The sequence below is a fragment of the Schistocerca serialis genome, chromosome 12 (genome assembly GCF_023864345.2).
Source record: "Schistocerca serialis cubense isolate TAMUIC-IGC-003099 chromosome 12, iqSchSeri2.2, whole genome shotgun sequence".
NCBI classification, from domain to species: domain Eukaryota; kingdom Metazoa; phylum Arthropoda; class Insecta; order Orthoptera; family Acrididae; genus Schistocerca; species Schistocerca serialis.
In genome coordinates, this window is record NC_064649.1 from 42,590,171 (window position 1) to 42,611,506 (window position 21,336).

A 21,336-nucleotide genomic window follows, 5' to 3' on the forward strand; every position below is an offset into this window, starting at 1 on the left:
AAAGGTGTATACTGGCAATGAACAACTCTCTCACAGTTTTCAATAACCTATAGTTTCTGACCTGTCAATATTTTCTCCACCCCACCACATACAGCACACTTCGCTTTCCACTCTTATTAGTCATGCCCAATGTTTTACCAGTAATCTCAATCTTGAGTATTACCATATCTTCTGCCTTTAAAGTCTCAGATTTGAAAATCTCATCTGATGGAATTTGCAACAATCTCTCTCTCCTCCCCATTCCGTCTGATAAGTCTCCCTTGGCCCGAGGCTACCGATTTTTCCAAACTTTCCCCAGTTCTCTAATCGCAGAGATATCCTCATATTTTGCTAATTGTACATACAAAATTATATCACTGAACACCACATGTTTCAAGAGACATGACATCATTAACACGAACATGCATGAAAAAATGCTGTGTCATGCATGACATTTTAATTTATTACATCCTCAAAACTACAAATTTTGCAGACATTATCTAAAGAAGGATCTAGATAGAGGGAGGAGGATAAGGAGAAGGTGTACAAATAGAGGGGAGTAGGAAATGGGCAAAGAAAGGAAAGAGGATGAGATGGACAGAGAGGGGAGAGGAGATGGACACAGAGAGGGGGGATGAGGAGATGGACAGAGAGGGAAGGAGGAAATGGACTTACAGGACTAGAATACATACCCGGGCAACAATGGGTACTCAGCCAGTTTATAGTAAAACTTGCAAGTTGCTGCAGCTCCCATCATTTTCATTTTTCTCTATATTCAGTTACATACTATGAATGTCAACATTTTAAAGATAATCCTTAGTATTAGACAACAATATACTTTTCAAGGTAGCTCCTTGCGATATCACTGGAACCTGAACTGTGGTAAATTAAATACAAATTGAATGCCGCTTCTCTTTGAAGGTTCAATCGTTTCGGCGACTGCTCAATTAATGGCGAGACATTACTCTCCAGCGCATTACGGTAGTTAAATATAGCAGCAGGTAACAGGCCCAACTGGTGGAAAGCTCGACCTAAATTGTAGGACACTTCTTGGAAACCCTCCTGACCACGGTATTTCCTGTACAGACTCATAAATGACAGCCCCTGGACGACAAGTGCATGTTTTTTTGCGGAAAATTTTTGACACGCGACCTGAATAAGCGTCACTCCGACAAGGAACGCAGTCATTGCTGACGGTCTGGCACGGTAAGCCGTGGTGTACTCACTCAGGGCATACTTGTACGTCCCCGCCACGAGGCAGTTGTTGGCATGCAGGAGGGTGAGGGCCTCGTGGTTGGGTTGCCTCGCAAGAAGCCTCATGAGAAACCTATTGTGACGCACGTCATCAGCACGCTGGATGACCAAGTTGAACAAATTCCAAATCCTGGGTTTGGAGGAGTCTCTCAACACATTATCTCTCGCCAAATTGTAGCCGTAGTATGCGTCGGCATTGTAGAAGCAGGCCAACATGCACATGAACTCGAGCTCCCGCAACATTTCTGGCTTGGATGTCAACTTCTTTGAGCCCAGCGCCGAAAATGTCAGTCTCTGCAGGAGATTGAACCGCTCAAGTCGCATACACGTGTTGCACATTTCTTTGAAGAGTGCCCACTCTTCTTGTACCTGTAACAGAACAAGATGGGACTATCGTAATTTTCCTTAATACCACTCCCAACATTAATATTGTTAAAAGCATCAATAATTACACAAAATAACTAATTTCTTTGTAAAGCTGTAGCTCATTGGACATTATTATTCCCTGCATAGTTTTTTCAGTTACTGATGACAATATTATAGCTAATGCAGATGGAAATACTTTTTCGCAAGAAATATCCATGATTTATGATCCTTACTAAATGCAAGGAGGTGAAATTTTCATTGAGCAAATAGCTGTTTATTTCTAAATTTGATTACCTCATTTGAAAACTCTCATTCTCCTCTTCTCAACAAACAGTTTATTCCAAAAACTTCCTATTTAAAAAGTTATACATACTCAAAATTTTGGTGTACCGCAAGGTTGAATCTTAAATAGTGATTATTACCAGAATTCAGTACCACACTTCTATAGTCTAAATTTTCCCAAATTAGAAAAATATCTGCTTCCACCAGAATAACTTTTTACTTTGTTAATTATTCAATTTGAAAATTGCACCTTTAAGAATTTTTTTTTTTACTTCAGGAATCCTCGCATAAGTAGGCTGGTCATTTGAAACTATGCATGCCTGACCATTACAGTGGTGCGATGAAGTTGAAATTCGTGTCAGTTGTCAATGAGACTTTAGGGGTGACGGTCGTATACATGTCTGCTGGTTCACGTGGTTGTCTTGTGAGTAATTCAGGTTTAAAATGGAAGCAGAAACCTAATCAGGTCAGATTACGCGTAGTGACCAAACAGAAATTTACAATGCTTTGAAAGAGGTGTGTGGAAATAGTGTGGTGGACCATAGCACAGTATCACAGTAGTCTGCTCATTTCTGTGAAGGTCGGGTAAGCCCTGAGGACAATCCAAGAAGGGAATGCCATCAACTGCAACACACTAAACCTCTCAGGTTATTGTCAATGACACGTTGAGAGAGGGTCGTCAAAAAGTATGAGAGAAAATGAAATATGAGGCCAGAATATGTCATTTGAGTTTACAGAAACATAACTGTAATGTTGACGATAAGGTAAGTTGCTGCCGGATGGGTTTCACATGATGTGAGTGAAGAGCGGACAGCAGGTTGCAAAAGAATTGCTTCAATGTTACTGAACAGAATGAGCACTGTTTCTGACATGGACTGTTGCATTTAATGAAACCTGGATACAAGATAATGCACCAGAACTGAAGTCTCAGTCATCACAATGGAAAAGATCTGACTCTCCACACCAGAAAAAAATTCTGCAACAAACAATCATCAAAGGTGAAACTCATGATTATCTTTGTGTATGACACGAATGGAGTCAAAACTATAAATAAAACTGCCCCATGGGACATCTGCAGCAGGTGTGTACTACAAGCTGTTTCTGCAATATGTTTTATACTCAAAAATTCATCAAAGAATGCCTAACGTTCTTGCAGCTGGTCTCCTCATTTTGCACAAAAAAGGAAGCCACATGTTGGCCTACCAGTGAGTGAAACAATCAACAAATGGATGGGAAATCCTTCCCCACCCACCACACAGTCCTGAAATTAGCCACCCCAGGCTATGATTTGTTTCCCAAATTGAAGGAACAATTCTGTGGAAATATTCTGATACAACTGAAGAAGCTTACAGTCAGGTGACCCCAGTAATCACACAATTCAACAATGAAGGTGCTCCATCTGGAACAAAGAACTTACCAAATTGTTGGGAAGCTGTCATAAGCAAGAATGGAGATTATATTGAATGCCTGTAAATTATTCTCTAAAATAAATTATTTGCTTCAATTCTATCTCGCAGTGTGCAGAACTTTTGAAATGATCTTCGTAGAAAACTTTTTTCATAAATTAGCGCCTGTAATTTTGGTTTTTTTCTTGTTATACAGCTCTTGATCTTTTACTAATGTAATTGTGTGTCCTTATTTTTGCTATGTTATTTGTTGATAATAACAATATAACACTAAGTTTTGATTTTTAATCTTATGCATATCTAAAGGCAGGTTTGTAGGACAATGAAGTCAGAGGCTATCATTCATTTCTTCAACATCGTGTACTCTGTGTAGATGTATGTCTATGGTCAGTTATTTGAAACGTAAACTTAATTGTGATCAAGTCTTTAGTTTACAGCCATCAAGTCAACAACGTACAATGCTTTTTAAAACAATTCCCATTTATTCTACCGTCTCAGTTGCACAATTTTAATTCATGACACGTTTTGATCACTCTTGATCATCTACAGATCTAACAAGAAGAGGTCCCCAGCAGTGAGATTTACTTTTTTACTGCATTAATTACTTCTATTCCTCATTTTGCTTGAATTTTGTTTCACTTATAATCCCTTCTTTCATTTAAATCTTCATCTTCATTGTTTTGTCCATAGTGTGACAGAAATTTGTGTGTTCAATGTTTGTATGATGATTATCATCTAAAAAATGCACACCTGATAAACTAAAAACACATTTTTGACATCACTGCACAGTCAATATGAATACATTTATTTCGTCTTTTATTTCTTAACCAACAGACCAGCATTTTCAAATGTTTACATATTATAACACATAAATAAATATAAATAAATTTGGTGCAGATATAGAAATTTACATTTAAGCCAAACTGAATAAAAGTAATGAAGAATGTCATTATGATTTTTAAAAAGTAAAACAAAATAAAGTACCTGACAAGATTCAGACCCACAACCTCTGCTCACTCAGTATATAAGCTACACAAGCGGCAGAAAGTGGACATGCACTGTAGGCAACTTCGCAACTCTCACACTACACACTCCGCCACTGACGACCTCAAGGCAAACATAGATGTAGATGTAGAAGGCATCAGTCTGCATTGCACTACAGCCACGTAAACATGGCTGTCATCATTGTTGCTCCCGCCAAGTGTGAATCACGAAGTGTAATTTGGTTTCTCCAAGCAGAAGGGAATAGTGCAGCAGAAATTAATTGGAGAATGAGCTGAGTGTAAGGTGATAACTTCATGACTAACAGTGTTGTGCGCGAATGGTGCCGAAAGTTTAAAAAATGGCCGAAATGACGTGCATGAAGAAGGGGGCCGAGGACACATGTCTGTCATTACAGCCGACCTCATTGAACAAGTTGACAGAATGGTTAGAGGAAATCGTAGGTTTGCCATAACTGCTTTGTCTACGGAAATTCCGGAAGTTTCAAGATCTGTCGTACACTCTATCGTGCCTGAACATTTAGGCTACAAAAAACTTTGTGCTCGTCGGATTCCAAAAATGCTGACGGATGCTCACAAAAGTCACCGAATGGCGTCAGCTTTGAATTTCCTTGACGGTTATCACGATGAAGGCAAAAACTTTTTGAAATCAACTGTTACTGGAGAAGAAACTTGGATCCAATATGACACACAAGGGAAAAAAAAAGACAATCACAACAATGGATGCATCCAAATTCACCACACAAACAAATAAATTCAAACGAACATTCAACAACAGAAAGGTTATGGCTACTGTGTTTTGGGATCAAACAGGTGTGTTGCTTGTAGAGTTTATGTAGCCTGGAACCACTATCAATGCAGCTACTTATTGTGAAACTTTACGACGTTTGTGGAGAGCCATTCAAGCAAACGAAGAGAAATGCTGATTTCAGGAATCGTGTTGATCCATGACACTGCTCATCCACACACTGCTGACACAACCCAACGGCTCACTGAACAATTCCAATGGGACATTTTCGATTATCTGCCATACGGTCCTGACCTGGCACCCAGTGACTTTAACCTTTCCCCTGAACTGAAAACTTGGCTAGGAGGGCATCACTTTCAAACCAATGAAGATCTTCAAAACGATGTCAATGCTCATTTGAAATCAATGGTGGTAACATTTTCTGAACAGGGTATTACAAAGCTTGTCCACAGGTATGATATATGTCTCAATCTTTTCGGTAATTATGTTGAAAAGTAACCATAAGTGTACAAAACTTTGGTAATAAAATAATTGTTTTCTATGAACTGGTCTTTTATTTATAGCCTATCAGAGGTTGAAAACGGCCCTGGTACATTACTGCATATCTGTAAGAATTTTCACGACAGGAAGATCATGATCATTGTCGACAGTGAAGCTACTACGAAAGGGAGGAAAACTATATGAGCAAAGTTACATACCGACGGTTCTCCTTTGCCAGAATGGAAGTCCGGAGCGTCAGGGTCATGGGATGGCTCTCCACGGCTGGTACGTATTTCCCTGAGCGCGTCGCGTTTCTTTGTAAACCTCCTCATTCGGGTGAGTGCGTACATTTCCTCACGGTTCCTGATCCGCGTCCAGTGCCTGGACAGCAAAAGCTGGCCCACAGCCAGGAATTCTTCGGTCTTACCCTCAGCATCTTTCAGAAGCAAGCACCGCTCATACAGCAGTCCCGGTTCCAGTACTTCCGACTCTTCATCCTGTGTGAGGACCACGAGTGCCTCCTCCTCACGGCCCACGACTTTCAGCAGGTCCGAAAGTGTCAGCCGCGCGTCCAGGTGCTGTGGCGCCTGCGTGACCACCTGCCTGTACGCAGCAATTGCCTCCTCGGTTCGGCCGCACTGCTTCAAGCACTCTGCGTGCCGCAGCCACACCGCGGGCAGGCTGTAGTTTTCTGTCTCTGTAAGCGGTTCTAATAGACGCAGGGCTTCACGGTGCTCGCCTTCCGACATCAGGGCCTCCGCTACGTCAAGGTACAGGTCGCCCGACTGCTCTGGGCTTTGCCCGTTCAGGAGCAAGTTCAGCAGCTCGTCAATCAGGTGAAAAGTTTTCATATGGATTAGTACGACTATAACTTTAACTTTGAGGTCAATCACCAGTGTCTCCGGGATATTGCACGACATTATCTTCAAAACTGGTTCTCGGCCGGACGCCTGATTCTCAGATATTGCTTCCACTTCCACTCCACAATACTGAACGAGGATGTTGATGCATTCCTGGTAGTGCTGCAGGCTCAAGAGAAGTTCCAACATCAAATTGACATCTTCCGTAGTGACGGACTGAGGACTTTTGGAAAATGCGATGTCCATAACTTCCTTCGCACGGACCAGTTCATTGCGCTCGTGGTACTTTGTAGCCACAATCTTCGCTATGTGGAACAGGACCAGACCCTGGTCGTGACGGAGGAGTGTCATCAGCCTGATGAGGCCCCTGAGGCCAGCCTTCGTTTCACCCACCTTGTCCAGGAGCTCCCAGCGTTTCATGTATATACTGACCATGTGCTCTTCCGTATTGGCCGAATCAGCTGCAATGGCCTTGGAGTAGCAGGTTGCCGCTTGCCTCAGGTTGCCCTGCTCTTCAGAGATTTCAGCTAGGCGTACCCATTGGTCCACATCGTTTGGGTTCAGGTGGGCCGCAATCAGTGCAAACTGTAAGGATTTCTCCGGGTAGCCCTTCTCCTCATACAACACCGCGAGCGTGTGGAAAGGCTCGGGGGCTGTCGGCACCTGCCTTATTATCTCTAGGCACATTTTAATGGCCATCTCGTGATCACCTCGAGCGTACCTTAAGTTTGCCTCACCCATCAATCCCTTCAGGGCGGGAGGAAGGTGCCGTCTGACACGTTTGGTCTTTTCTGTAGTTGATTTCCTCTGCCTCTGTGAAGGCCCGGCTGCTAGTTCTTCAAATTCTTTAACTGCTGCACTTGAAGGTTTAGGCTGGATTGATTCGTCTGGGCGGTCTTGTACAGTACTGTAACTGTCAATAACATCGTCGTCGTCACCATCGTCGTCCTCATCGCCACCCATCAAACTCGCGTACTGACTAAATGTCAATTCCCCATTCAGAAAACGATTTGTTAGCTCTGACTCTTTAGCATCTACCAGCAAGTCACGTTCCAACACATCTAATTCCATCGGTTCCATATCATTGCTAGAGGATGAACTTTCATCCATTGTGACCATAGGAACTAAGTTACTCGTTGGTGGGCTACTACCTTCGTCCCAGAAGCTGAAAGATTCGATGATCTCAGCATTGTTCAGGGCTTCACTCAAGTTTTCAACAGCGATGATGGTGGTGATGCCACTGTCCGATGTATCGTGTTGTGCATTTACACTTCCAGAGCTGGTGTCCTCTTTAGCATCCATTGTCTGCAACAAGTATTTCAGTTCAAGGCACTGTTTCTATAATGACTAGGTAAACAGTACAGTATTAAGAACTTAAGTGCAGTCTATAAAAAACAGAAATTAATAACAAAATGTAGGTACTTTACCATCAACCTGCTATGCACTATTAATAAGTCATGAGGTGTATAAAACAGCATCTCCCCTTCTTATTAATAATCTCCAACTGTATAGTGTAAAGTGACTACAAACATCTAATAGTACTGAAGAACACAATACCCAAAACTAATACGTAGCCTAATACAAGGGTTGAAGCTTAAGCAGTGGCAACTATTTATTCACAACCGATACAAAAGAGTTAAATGTTTGCACCTGTTACTGTCCTTAAAAGTAGTCACCAGAGTTGTGTAGAACCTGTTGCCAGCGATGTGGAAGGCTTAGTAAACAGTTAGCAGAGCCTGTTCTGCTGATGGTGCGAATGGAGCGGTCTAAAGTTATGTGATTCTTGTGTACGATTGTGATGGTGTTATCCTAATGCATTACATTCCTTCACGGCAGAGCGCCAATGCACAGCATTACTGTTCGTTTTTGGAGCATCACCTGCGACCAGCTGTACGAAAGAAGCAGCGACACTTTCTGCGTAGCCCACCCATCATTTTGCAACACAGTGCGCCGGCGCATACAGCGCAAGCTGTGGCTGCTCTGTTCTGTCGATGGGACTGGGAAGTACTGTACCATCCACCACACTCCCAGGACTTCCGTCCTTGTGACTTTGATTCAATTCTTAATGAAGGAACCACTTCACTTCATGGCATTCACTTCAGAACTGTTCCAGAGATTCGACAGGCAGTAGACCGCCCCATTTGCACTATCAACAGAATGGGCTCTGGTAATGGTATACTACGCCTTCCATATCACTGGCAACGGGTTATACGTAACGCTGGCGACTACTTTGAAGGACAGTAACAGGTGCAAACATGAAACTCTTTTGCATCAGTTGTGAATAAATAGTTGCCACTATTTAAGTTCCAAACCTCAGATAAATTCCATTTTTTGCTCACTTACATAATTTTACTACCAAAAGATGTTTTGTTTCACAACTGACTTGTAACTGAATGTTTTATATTTATTTTGTGTCAATTTCAGCTCTTATAACATTTTACATTTCATTAATAGTTGTTGTTGTTGTGGTCTTCAGTCCTGAGACTGGTTTGACGCAGCTCTCCATGCTACTCTATCCTGTGCAAGCTTCTTCATCTCCCAGTACTTACTGCAACCTACATCCTTCTGAATCAGCTTAGTGTATTCATCTCTTGGTCTCCCTCTACGATTTTTACCCTCCATGCTGCACTCCAATGCTAAATTTGTGATCCCTTGATGCCTCAGAACATGTCCTACCAACCAGTCCCTTCTTCTTGTCAAGTTGTGCCACAAACTCCTCTTCTCCCCAATTCTATTCAGTACCTCCTCAGTAGTTATGTGGTCTAACCATCTAATCTTCAGCATTTTCTGTAGCACCACATTTCGAAAACTTATATTCTCTTCTTGTCTAAACTATTTATCGTCCATGTTTCACTTCCATACATGGCTACACTTCATACAAATACTTTCAGAAACAACTTCCTGACACTTAAATCCATACGCGATGTTAACAAATTTCTCTTCTTCAGAAACGCTTTCCTTGCCATTGCCAGTCTACATTTTATATCCTCTCTACTTCGACCAGCATCAGTTATTTTGCTCCCCAAACAACAAAACTTATTTACTACTTTAAGTGTCTCATTTCCTAATCTAATTCCCTCAGCATCACCCGACTTAATTCGACTACATTACATTATCCTCGTTTTGCTTTTGTTGATGTTCATCTTATATCCTCCTTTAAAGACACTGTCCAGTCCGTTCAACTGCTCTTCCAAGTCCTTTGCTGTCTCTGACAGAATTACAATGTCATCGGCGAACCTCGAAGTTTTTATTTCTTCTCTATGGATTTTAATACCTACTCCGGATTTTTCTTTTGTTTCCTTTACTGCTTGCTCAATATACAGATTGAATAACATTGGCGAGAGGCTATAACCCTGTCTCACTCCCTTCCCAACCACTGCTTCCCTTTCATGTCCCTCGACTCTTATAACTGCCATCTGGTTTCTGTACAAATTGTAAATTGCCTTTCGCTCCCCGTATTTTACCCCTGCCACCTTTAGAATTTGAAAGAGAGTATTCCAGTCAACATTGTCAAAAGCTTTTTCTACGTCTACAAATGCTAGAAATGTAGGTTTGCCTTTCCTTAATCTTTCTTCTAAGATAAGTCATAGAGTCAGTATTGCCTCACGTGTTCCAACATTTCTACAGAATCCAAACTGATCTTCTCCGAGGTCAGCTTCTACCAGCTTTTCCATTCGTCTGTAAAGAATTTGCGTTAGTATTTTGCATCCGTGACTTATTAAACTGACTGTTTGGTAATTTTCACATCAGTCAGCACCTGCTTTCTTTGGGATTGGAATTATTATATTCTTCTTGAAGTCTGAGGGTATTTCGCCTGTCTCATACATCTTGCTCACCAGATGGTAGAGTTTTGTCAGGACTGGCTCTCCCAAGGCCATCAGTAGTTCTAATGGAATGTTGTCTACTCCCGGGGCCTTGTTTCGACTCAGGTCTTTCAGTGCTCTGTCAAACTCTTCACGCAGTATCATATCTCCCATTTCATCTTCATCTACATCCTCTTCCATTTCCATAATGTTGTCCTCCAGAACATCGTCATTGCCTAGACCCTCCATATACTCCTTCCACCTTTCTGCTTTCCCTTCTTTGCTTAGAACTGGGTTACCATCTGAGCTCTTGATATTCATACAAGTGGTTCTCTTTTCTCCAAAGGCCTCTTCAATTTTCCTGTAGGCAGTATCTATCTTACCCCTAGTGAGATAAGCCTCTACATCCTTACATTTGTCCCCTAGCCATCCCGCTTAGCCATTTTGCACTTCCTGTCAATCTCATTTTTGAAACGTTTGTATTCCTTTTTGCCTGCTTCATTTACTGCATTTTTATGCTTTCTCCTTTCATCAATTAAATTCAGTATTTCTTCTGTTACCCAAGGATTTCTACTAGCCCTCATTTTTTTACCTACTTTATCCTCTGCTGCCTTCACTACTTCATCCCTCAGAGCTACCCATTCTTCTTCTACTGTGTTTCTTTCCCCCATTCGTGATAATTGTTCCCTTATGCTCTCCCTGAAACTCTGTACAACTAACTCTGTACAACCTCTGGTTTAGTCAGTTTATCCTGGTCCCATCTCCTTAAATTCCCACCTTTTTGCAGTTTCTTCAGGTTTAATCTACAGTTCATAACCAATAGATTGTGGTCAGAGTCCACATCTGCCCCAAGAAATGTCTTACAATTTAATATCTGGTTCCTAAATCTCTGTCTTACCATTATATAATTTATCTGATACATTCTTCCATGTGTACAATCTTCTTTCGTGATTCTTGAACAAAGTGTTAGCTATGATTAAGTTATGCTCTGTGCAAAATTCTACCAGACGGCTTCCTCTTTCATTTATTATCCCCAATCCCTATTCACCTACTATGTTTCCTTCGCTCCCTTTTCCTACTCTCGAATTCCAGTCACCCATGACTATTAAATTTTCGTCTCAGTTCACTACCTGAATAATTTCTTTTATCTCATCATACATTTCATCAATTTCTTAATCATCTGCAGAGCTAGGTGGCATATAAACTTGTACTACTATAGTAGGCATGGGCTTCTTGTCTATCTTGGCCACAACAATGCTTCACTATGCTGTTTGTAGTAGCTTACCCGCACTCCAATTTTTTTATTCATTATTGAACCTACTCCTGCATTACCCCTATATGATATTGTATTTATAACCCTGTATTCACCTGACCAAAAGTCTTGTTCCTCCTGCCACCGAACTTCACTAATTCCCACTATATCAAACTTTAATGTACCCATTTTCCTTTCTAAATTTTCTAACCTACCTGCCCAATAAAGGGATCTGACATTCCATGCTCCGATCCATAGAATGCCAGTTTTCTTTCTTCTGATAACTTACTTGTAAATAAAAGATATGCATTGTTCCAATAAATTTTGAACACACTTTCAGGAACAATGAAAAACATTATAAAAAATGGTATAGGGAGAAATGTGAAGAATGACGTATGTTCCTTCAGGAAATGTTGGAACTAAATATGGAATGGATTTATATGTACCATATATCAGCAACACAAAAAAGTGGATCTTTGTACTTCATCAGTTACTTTTGGATATTCACAAACAGTTGTACTTTCAAACATGTAGATTGAAATTAAGTCACACAAAAATACTACAACAATTTGTAACACTTTGAAAAATAACAGTTTTCATCTTATTTTTACATTTTAACGATGAGACATACTTCTATAAAATTAAAAAATTTATGATAGCTCCATGCATATGTAACTGTTGTTATTGTTGCCATGTAGATATGTGAGTTGGCGTCTGAACTGATTGGCATTGTACCTATGGCCGCGACAATACTTTTTAACTATGTCTTGGACTGTGGTAAATAATTGAAAAACTGCAAAAGAAGTGTGTTGGATTATTGTCAAATAAGAATCCAAGACCTGTTAATCCTTGCCCTTAGTTCATTTAAACCATGATTACAATATGTCTCTCTCTTTATTGATGTTTTTCGTTCTATCTGACAAAGTACATCACACTCTCAATTTTTATGAAAATATAACATTTTTGTAATGTTTTGATGAGGTACCATACATTAGAACAGGAAGTGGGAGAACTGTGGAGATCTGCTGTTCCAGACATCTGCATAGAAACTTCCTTTTCACAATAAATGTTATGGGGGGGGGAGGGCAAAGGAGACATACTTCAGTAAATCAAGCAGAGCCTTGCAAAACAAACATGCATAAATTGAGGAATGTTCAAGTACTACACATACCAGTGTTTGACATATAGCAATATGGCAGACATAATGTGTGCATGCCCTCTATCTTTATCATCTGAAAGTGGACTCAACATTTTTAAAAAGAAAGTGAAGGTTGTCGTTCGGATGCAGCTCTCCATGCTACTATATCAGCGCCAGCTTCTTCATCTCCAAATAACTACTGCCACCCGCATCCTCCTGAATCTGGTGACTGTATTCATCTCTCGATCCCTCCACAATTTTTACCCCCACCCTCCATACTTCCCACCAATACTAAATTGGTGATTCCTTCATGTCTCAGAATGTGTCCTCTCAACCAATCCATTCTTTTGGGCAAACTGTGCCACAAATTTCTTGTCTCCCCAATCCTATTCAGTACCTCGTCATTTATTATGTGATCTAACCACTTAATCTTCAGCATTCTTCTGTAGCGTCAAATTTCAAAAGCCTCTCTTCTTGCCTACACTGTTTATTGTCCCTGTTTCACTTCCATACATGACTACACTCCAGACAAAGACATCCCAACACTCAAGTCTCTTCTTCAGAAACACATTTTTTGCCATGGCCAGTCTACTTTTTATACTCTTTAATCAAACAATGGAAAAAATACTCTTTCTATTTCAGGCACCATCAATTACTTTGTTGCCAAAATAGCAAGACCTATCTAGTGCTTTAAGTTACTCGTTTCCTAATCTAGTTTCCGCAGCATTACCTGGTTTAATTCCAACTACATTCCATTATCCTTGTATTGCTTTTGTTAATGTTCATCTTATATCCTCCACTCACGACACTGTACATTCCGTTCTTCCAAGCCTTTTGCTGCCTTGGACAGAATTAAAATGTCATTGGAAAACCTCAATGTTTTAATTTCTTCTCTCTTCTCCAGAACTTTTTTTTAGTTTCTTTCGCTGCTTGCTCGATGTACAGACTGAATAACATTACAACCCTGTCTCTCTCCCTTCTCAACCACTGCTTCCCCATGGAGTAGAGCTGGATGCCCTCGGCAAAATCAAAATCACAGTTGTAGTTCCCCTCGCTTTCAGCCATTTGCAGTACCAGCACAGCAAGGCTGTTTTATTTGGTGTTACTACATCAATCATCCAGACTGTTATATCTGCAACTACTGAAAAGACTGCTAACCCTCTTCAGGAACCGAACATTGTCTGACCTCTCAACAGATAGATACCCCTCCATTGAGGTTGCATGTACTGTACAGCTATCTTTATCACTGAGGCATATTTGTAGGATGTATTTTTTAATTTTAGTACTGTTTCTAATGATACCTTGAGTCATAGTAGCAGCTGGTTCACTATTGCCATTGTAAGAATTGGTAGTACTGCCCCTGCTGCTGCTGCTGGGTTGGAGAGTTTCAATTCTCATAATGTGATTGCTTGTCTCACCTATCATATTGGTGAGGTAGCTAATAACTATTTTGGGAGGAAAAATGACGGTAGATAATTGTAACTGTAAATCACTGATTAGTCCAATTGATACTATTAACTGATGAAGCCACTTTCATTCATGATGGTACCACTAACTTTTGACTTACATCATGGTCCAACAAAAACCCCCATGTCTTTGTGAAGACATTTCCAAAAATGCTAGTCTGAAAATGAATAGTGTGGTATGGTGGAAAATAAGCTGACTGGGTCTGTCGTGTTACTGAATCCCATTGAAGGGCCGTTATCTAATCTTCCTCAAAAACCAACTTCTAGCATTATTTGATGAATTTCCTTTGGCTACAAGGATGGGTATGTTCTTTCAGCATGACGGAGCTCCAGCACATTCTACTGACTTGATCTAAGGCTGACATTCTCCAGAAAATGAACTAGCAGAAATGGTCACTTGTTTGTCCAGCAAGGTCTCTAGACCCCACTCCTTTAGATTTTTACCTGTGGGAACGGCATAATCCACAAAGGAAAAGTAAACACAAGCGAGGAATTTATTATTCACGTAATGAAGAGTGCTGTCTTCATAAAAAGAGTGCCGAGAGGACCTCACAAGAGCTACTTGTGCTGTTATCAAGAGAATTCAAAGCTGTACTAGACTTGAAGATAGGTTTTACAAAAATCAACTCTGAACTTAATCATCTGCCTTTGCTTAATACCTTCTTTGAGTATTTGTTTGGGTTAGATTCTAACAACTGTATCTCTGGAAACGTACATTATATGGAACACTTTATTGAAATTAGTCTATACTAACACCTCCTAAAAAAGTTACTATTCCTTCTGGAAGACCCTGTATGTATGCACGTATTGGGCACCAAAAAACTTTGAGATTTTTCTGCTTTACAACACAGTGTTACTGAATTTACTTTGCAGTTTTAGTATTTATTAAGAAAAATGCATTTAATATGAAACGAATGTTGGCTAAGACAGCGTACCAAAATCAGAAATGGTTGAACCAATCACAAAACAGGGCCAACATATTACAATGACGTACATTAAACATGGATAAAATATAACCAGTGACACACATATGCCTCTAGACTACAGTACAGGCCAATATGTCACAACAGGCAAGATTTCTGCAAGGGGGAGGTAAGAGGGGAGGAGGGTGGTTTGACGTTTATGGAGGATGGTCCTATTACACTTGTGCCACAACTGTGGGTTGTCTACAGACTAAATAAATAATGGTGTGCCTGACGATACCACGTAGTATGAATTAGCTGGGAGTTTATGCAGAATTTAATACTCTTTTCATTGTGATTTAAAATCAGTAAAAGATACTTGAATCTTGAGCCACACAATACACCCTGTAAATTATAGCGGCACAGGTGTTTCTATTTATCGACTAAAGACAAAGAAACTGCAAGAGTGCAATGTTCCAAGTTTAACATTAAATGTCAGTTACCCAACTCTGTAAGTCACATACACGGCATATCAAAAAGAATTATCTGAATTTAAAAAAAGTCACAGCTATTCTGTTGTTTGAGATGTGTGTGCGAACAATGTACTGTTGGAAAGATCAAACTCACGAATTTTACATGGTCCCCACTAGGTAGCAGCAGTGCACGCCCACCTCAGTTCTAGGAAAAATGGTGTCGGAAAAACAGAGATTTGCGCAGTGCGGGTCAATAATACACTAGACTCTCATTAATTCAGCCCTCAGTACGCTGTCCTCTCAGAAATCCAGCGCACATCAAAACACACATGCACAATGAATTATCATGTGCAACAATGTTTAGTTAAACAATGCTGTATATACTGTATTTGAAATTGTAGCTTTCTTTAAGGTTTGGAATCAAGTCTTCTAAAAGGAAACACGTTACGCTAGACCTCAAGCGGAAACTCGAAATTTTAGGTAAGTTAAATCGAGGTTCTTCACAGAAAGCCATTTCTGCTGAGTTCAATGTTGGACAGGCAACTATTTATGACATCAAAAAGAAAGAAGATGTTATTCGACAGTACTCAACACAAATGGATAGTGAGTTGGGAAAACAGAAGGTTATGCGAAAGTGTGAGAATGAAGAACTGGATGTAGCTGTTTATAGATGGTTCGTACAACAGCGCAGTAAAGGAATTCCAGTCAGTGGCCCAATTGTAAAGGAAACAGCAGCTGCATTTAACAAACAACTTGGCGGTAGTAACTTGTTTGCAGTGAGCGCAGGCTGGCTATCAGAAAAAAAACAACATGGCATTCGGCAGCTGACAGTCACCAGGGAAAGTCACTCAGGTAATGATAAGGGATTCTGATGAGTTTGTAAGCAAGTTATGGAAAATAATAGAGGAAGAAGATTTCGCTGCTGATGACTTGTATAATGCTGATGAAACAAGACTATTTTACAAGATGCTTCCTTCAAAAACATTAGCTGCCAAGAACAAGAAGGAAGCTCATAGTTACAAGTAACAGAAACAGTGTGTAACATTAATGGTGTGTTGTAATGCAAATGGGAGTCATAAACTATCACTTATAATAACTGGGAAATCCCAACATCCATGTTGTTTTCAACACACTGACATAAATACTTCAGAAGTGCAGTACTGCACTCAGAAGAAAGCACGGATGGACAGACAAATATTCTCTTTGCGGTTCCATGAAACGTTTGTACCAGCAGTGAGAAAAGAGCTAAAGAAGAAAAATCTTCCACTGAAAGTTATCCATATAACTGACAATGCTCCTAGCCATCCTTCAGATGTTTCTCTAAAGTCCAATGGTATACAAGCACTCTTTCTCCCACCCAAAGTGACAGCCCCAATTCAGCCCGTGGACCAGGGGATTTTGGAATCAAACATCATTATCAAAATTCACTTCTTATCTCCTTGCTGAACGAAAGTGAAAGCAACTCTATCGAGACTATGCTGAAGGCGTGGAAAGTAATTAACAAATGTGATGATGTTTTCCAAGCAGCCGACGTATGGGAAAAAGGGAGAGCGCTACCATAATGAAGAGCTGGAGAAAATTGTGGCCATCCATTGATGCCGAGTTGGGTCCAATAGTCAGCGACAGCGATGAGTCAGTCAATTCATAACTAACACTGACATGTTCCACAACCTTTCAGGAGGAGAAGAAACTGATGGTGAAGATGTTATTAAGTGGCTGAATGAGGAAAACTGTGATATGGATCAAACTTTAACAGATGAAGAAATAATCAAAAGCGTGCAAGAAAGTAATGAAGAAGAGGACACAGGACGAGAGAGGATGAAGATTTCTCACAATGCTGGTGCTGAAGATGCTGAGGTCTTCCTGGAGTACATTATGCAACAACCAGATACATGCATTACCAATGTAATGCTTGCAAAGCGGTTGCGTAATAAAGCATGCCACCATCACGTATCATCATTGCAACAGTTAAAAATTATGGACATGTGTCACAGTGAGTGATATGACTGTCTAATTATGTACAGTATACACTCAAGGCTGAGTTTTCTTTGAAAATTAAAGTACTTTTGGATTTATTAAAGTATATCATCTTTGTTTTAAAATTGTATCCTTCGGTTTAATAAAGTTCGGAACAATATATCCCATATGTTTCAAAAATAAATAAAAAAACAAAATAAAATAAATTCAAGACACTCAATAATTTGGCACTTCTGCTAATTTGGCACCCATATGTGCGAGAAATGGCAAGATTAGCAAGAGTCTAGTCATGACTTTAGGTATGGTGTGGGTCCTCCTATAGCACAGAGCATTAGACATTGGCCTGATCAATTCCAAGAAACAGGTTGTTTGTGTAAAGGCAAATCGCCAGGCCGTCCCCAAGTGTCTGACACAGACATCGAAAGCATATGCCATAGTTTCACAAGGAGTCCACAGAAATCCGTTCGCCGTGCAACTCAACAGCTCAACATGCCCCCAATGTCTGGTGTGTGTTGCATAGACATTTACACACGAAACCATACAAAATTCAGCTACTGCAAACTGTTCGTGAAGGTGAGAAACAACAATGTGTGGAGCTCTGGAATTTTGTTCTTGTCAAGATGGAGGATGACAGTTTTCTTCCACACTTACTGTTTAGTGACCAGGCATTCCATTTAACTAGAAAGGTGAACCATCATAATGTGAGAATATGGGGTATGGAATAACCACATGATGTTGTACAACATGAGCGGAACTGTCCAAAATTTAATGTGGTTTGTGCATTTTCACAGGAAAAGGTGTATGGACCATTTTTCTTTGCCAAGAATACTGTTATGGGAAGCACATATCTCAATATACTTGAGAGCTTTCTTTTCCACAGCTGAAGACTTATTCAAATGACTTCACTTACCAACAGGATGGGACACCACCACACTGGTATCTGGAAGGGCGGGAATTTTTAAATCAAAGGCTTACTGATTGGTGGGTCAGTTACACTTCACCAAATAATTCAGCCTTACAGCATTGGCCTCGAAGGTCACCAGACGTGACTGTATGTGATTATTTTTTGTGGGGATTTATAAAAGACAATGAATCAACTGAGACATCGCATAACAGCAGCTGTGGAAGCTGTAACTCAAGATATGCTCACTGCACTGTAGAAACAATTTGAACACCCCATTGACATATGCCATGCATCTCAAGGAGGGCGTATTGAACACACATGAAAAAAAATTTCTTGAGCTTCCCGTTCATCAAAAACCAAAATTCACTGTATATGTTTATTAGTTTCAGAAATATAGACATGCCAAATCGAATGATTCTTTTTTAATACACCCTGTATAACGGGGACTAGATTCCGCACCTTTCCACCCAACAGTTCCAATCCTTCCATCCTATTAACTCCCCCCTATTCTCATCACCCACCCTCTTTGTGTGCTGCCCTCTGTCAACGCACCCGCCCATCTTTCCCTGATCCTCTCCTTTTCACCCTGTTTTCATCCCCCCCCCCCCTCCCCCAACCCCATCTCACTGCTCCACAGCTTCCCGATGTTGCGCCGGTTGGCAGTTTAGTCCCTGCACACTCTGCCAGACAGTGCTATTCTCTCTCGCTCTCTCCCCACCCACATACTGCTATCCCTTCCCCTTTCCCAGCTCCTCCGGACTGCTGCTCCAGTTTTATGTGACAGTTGCATTCTCCTCTGAACTCCCAGAGATGTGTGCTCACTCATGTAAATGAATGTGTCTCCTTTTTTTTAACAAAGGCTGTGGCCAAAAGCTAATGTGTACTTGTCTTTTAGTAGAACCTGTCTGCAACTTAACGAGTCATCTTTACAGAAAGTAGCAATCTACCTTTTCCTTAAATTTTTGATATTCCAACCTGAATCCTTCTGAATCTGCTTACAGTATCCATTGTTTGAACTACATTCAGAGGTGGCAGTCCCAAATCCTGTAGGAGGAAGTTTCTTTCAGTATATGGTCAGGAAGGAAGGAAAGGCGGTCGCCTAAAATTTCTTATCATCTAACTTTGTGCCAATGTCCTGGGTTAAATTGTCAACCACAATGTAATGTCTCATGAACTGAGGACAGATAAAATGGTTGATGACCAGTCCATCGGATGGCAAAAATAAACTTGGTAAATCCCTTGGTGATATCCAAGAGAATTGGGTTATGAACCTACACTGGATTTCAGTCTCTATTATCATCATCTCAAACATGATAAAGAGTTATGTAGTGCAATGCCTTCCTTCCCCACCCTCCCCTCCCATTCTGTGTTTTTCGTATTTAATTTATAACATGTACATAAAATGCACCAATAAATTCATATTTGTCTGCTATATAAAACAGCTTTTCTGAATTTACATTTCAGTTTTAGTTACTTATAATGGAAAAATGAAATTAGTACTAAAGCTATGCTACAAATCAATATGGTACCACAGCCTTTATTTCTCACACACATTCATTGACTCTGCCAATGCTCAACCAAATTGTCCTCTTACACCCTAATCTAAACGAACTGATATATCACAGATTACCACAAGAAATATGCTGAGAGGTATACTATCACACTTAACGACACAAACACACAACACTGTACACATACTCACCACCCACCTTCTCAAAAAAGCTAAATTTACTACAATAATGTGTAGACTACACACTACGCATGTTGTTCACAATCTGAAGTACACCCGAAGAAGCAGTTAAATATAGTAATCAGTATATTATTAGAGTGTGGGAAATGCATTACAGCTGATATGCACAGAATATCTGTCTTTGTCTTTGAAATTATGCAAACAATGACATTTGGACAATAAATTAAATTCATAACAATGGCAAACAGACCTGCTCACCAACAAATAACAACGAGAGCACTTATTTTTGTCAGGAACAAATTTCTCAATATAATGCAAGTGCCTGAAGCTGCCAAGCTGTACAAGCAGACTACAGAAGGCACCAACACCAGCCCGCAGAAGATAATTTACGCCAGTGGCCAGAAGGCACACACATTAAATTACTTTAGTCTTATCCCATGGATCACAAAGAGAGAGATCTCCAGGATTGGTAAATAAGTCAAGGACGTTCATTTAAGTGCAATACAATGGAATAACTTCATGTTATTGTATCTGACCTAACAATTTATCGTAAGAGATACACATATATATATATACCATTTGTAAATGCTTTTTACAATGGTACAAGACTACACTCTTTAAAATTCTGAAGGCAGCAGGGTAAAATGCAACAGTGAATGGTTATATACGCAGCTTGTACAGAAACCAGTCTGAAGTTATAAGAGTTGAGGAACATGAAAGGGAAGGACTGGTTGAGAATGGAGTAAAAAACGGTTGTAGACTATCCCCAATATTATTCAATTATCGCACTGATCAAGCAGCACAAGAAACCACAGAAAAATTCGCAGAAAAAATTAAAATTCTACGCTATAATTTTGTACAGAAACCAGATGGCAATTATAAGAGTCGAGGGACATGAAAGGGAAGCAGTGGTTGGGAAGGGAGTGAGACAGGGTTGTAGTCTCTCCCCGATGTTATTCAATCTGTATATTGAGCAAGCAGTGAAGGAAACAAAAGAAAAATTCGGAGTAGGTATTAAAATCCATGGAGAAGAAACAAAAACTTTGAGGTTCGCCAATGACATTGTAATTCTGTCAGAGACAGAAAAGGACTTGGAAGAGCAGTTGAATGGAATGGATAGTGTCTTGAAAGGAGGGTATAAGATGAACATCAACAAAAGCAAAACGAGGATAATGGAATGTAGTCGAATTAAGTCGGGTGATGCTGAGGCAATTAGATTAGGAAATGAAACACTTAAAGTAGTAAAGGAATTTTGCTATTTGGGGAGCAAAATAACTGATGATGGTCGAAGTAGAGAGGATATAAAATGTAGACTGGCAATGGCAAGGAAAGCGTTTCTGAAGAAGAGAAATTTG

General features: G+C 40.2%; 1 protein-coding gene across 2 annotated transcripts in view; it reads right to left on the reverse strand.

The window, feature by feature from the left end:
- Positions 1–421: 421 nt before the first annotated feature.
- The window catches only part of LOC126428282 (general transcription factor 3C polypeptide 3), a 30,498-nt gene continuing 9,583 nt past the window's right edge, over positions 422–21,336 (reverse strand). For both annotated transcript variants that reach the window (XM_050090196.1, XM_050090195.1), the window contains exons 2-3: positions 5,735–7,681; positions 422–1,602 (exon numbers count right to left, since the gene is read on the reverse strand). In XM_050090196.1, the coding sequence (XP_049946153.1) occupies positions 802–1,602; positions 5,735–7,678 (2,745 nt within the window). In that variant the 5' untranslated portion in view covers positions 7,679–7,681 and the 3' untranslated portion in view covers positions 422–801. The remainder of the gene's footprint in view (positions 1,603–5,734; positions 7,682–21,336) is intronic.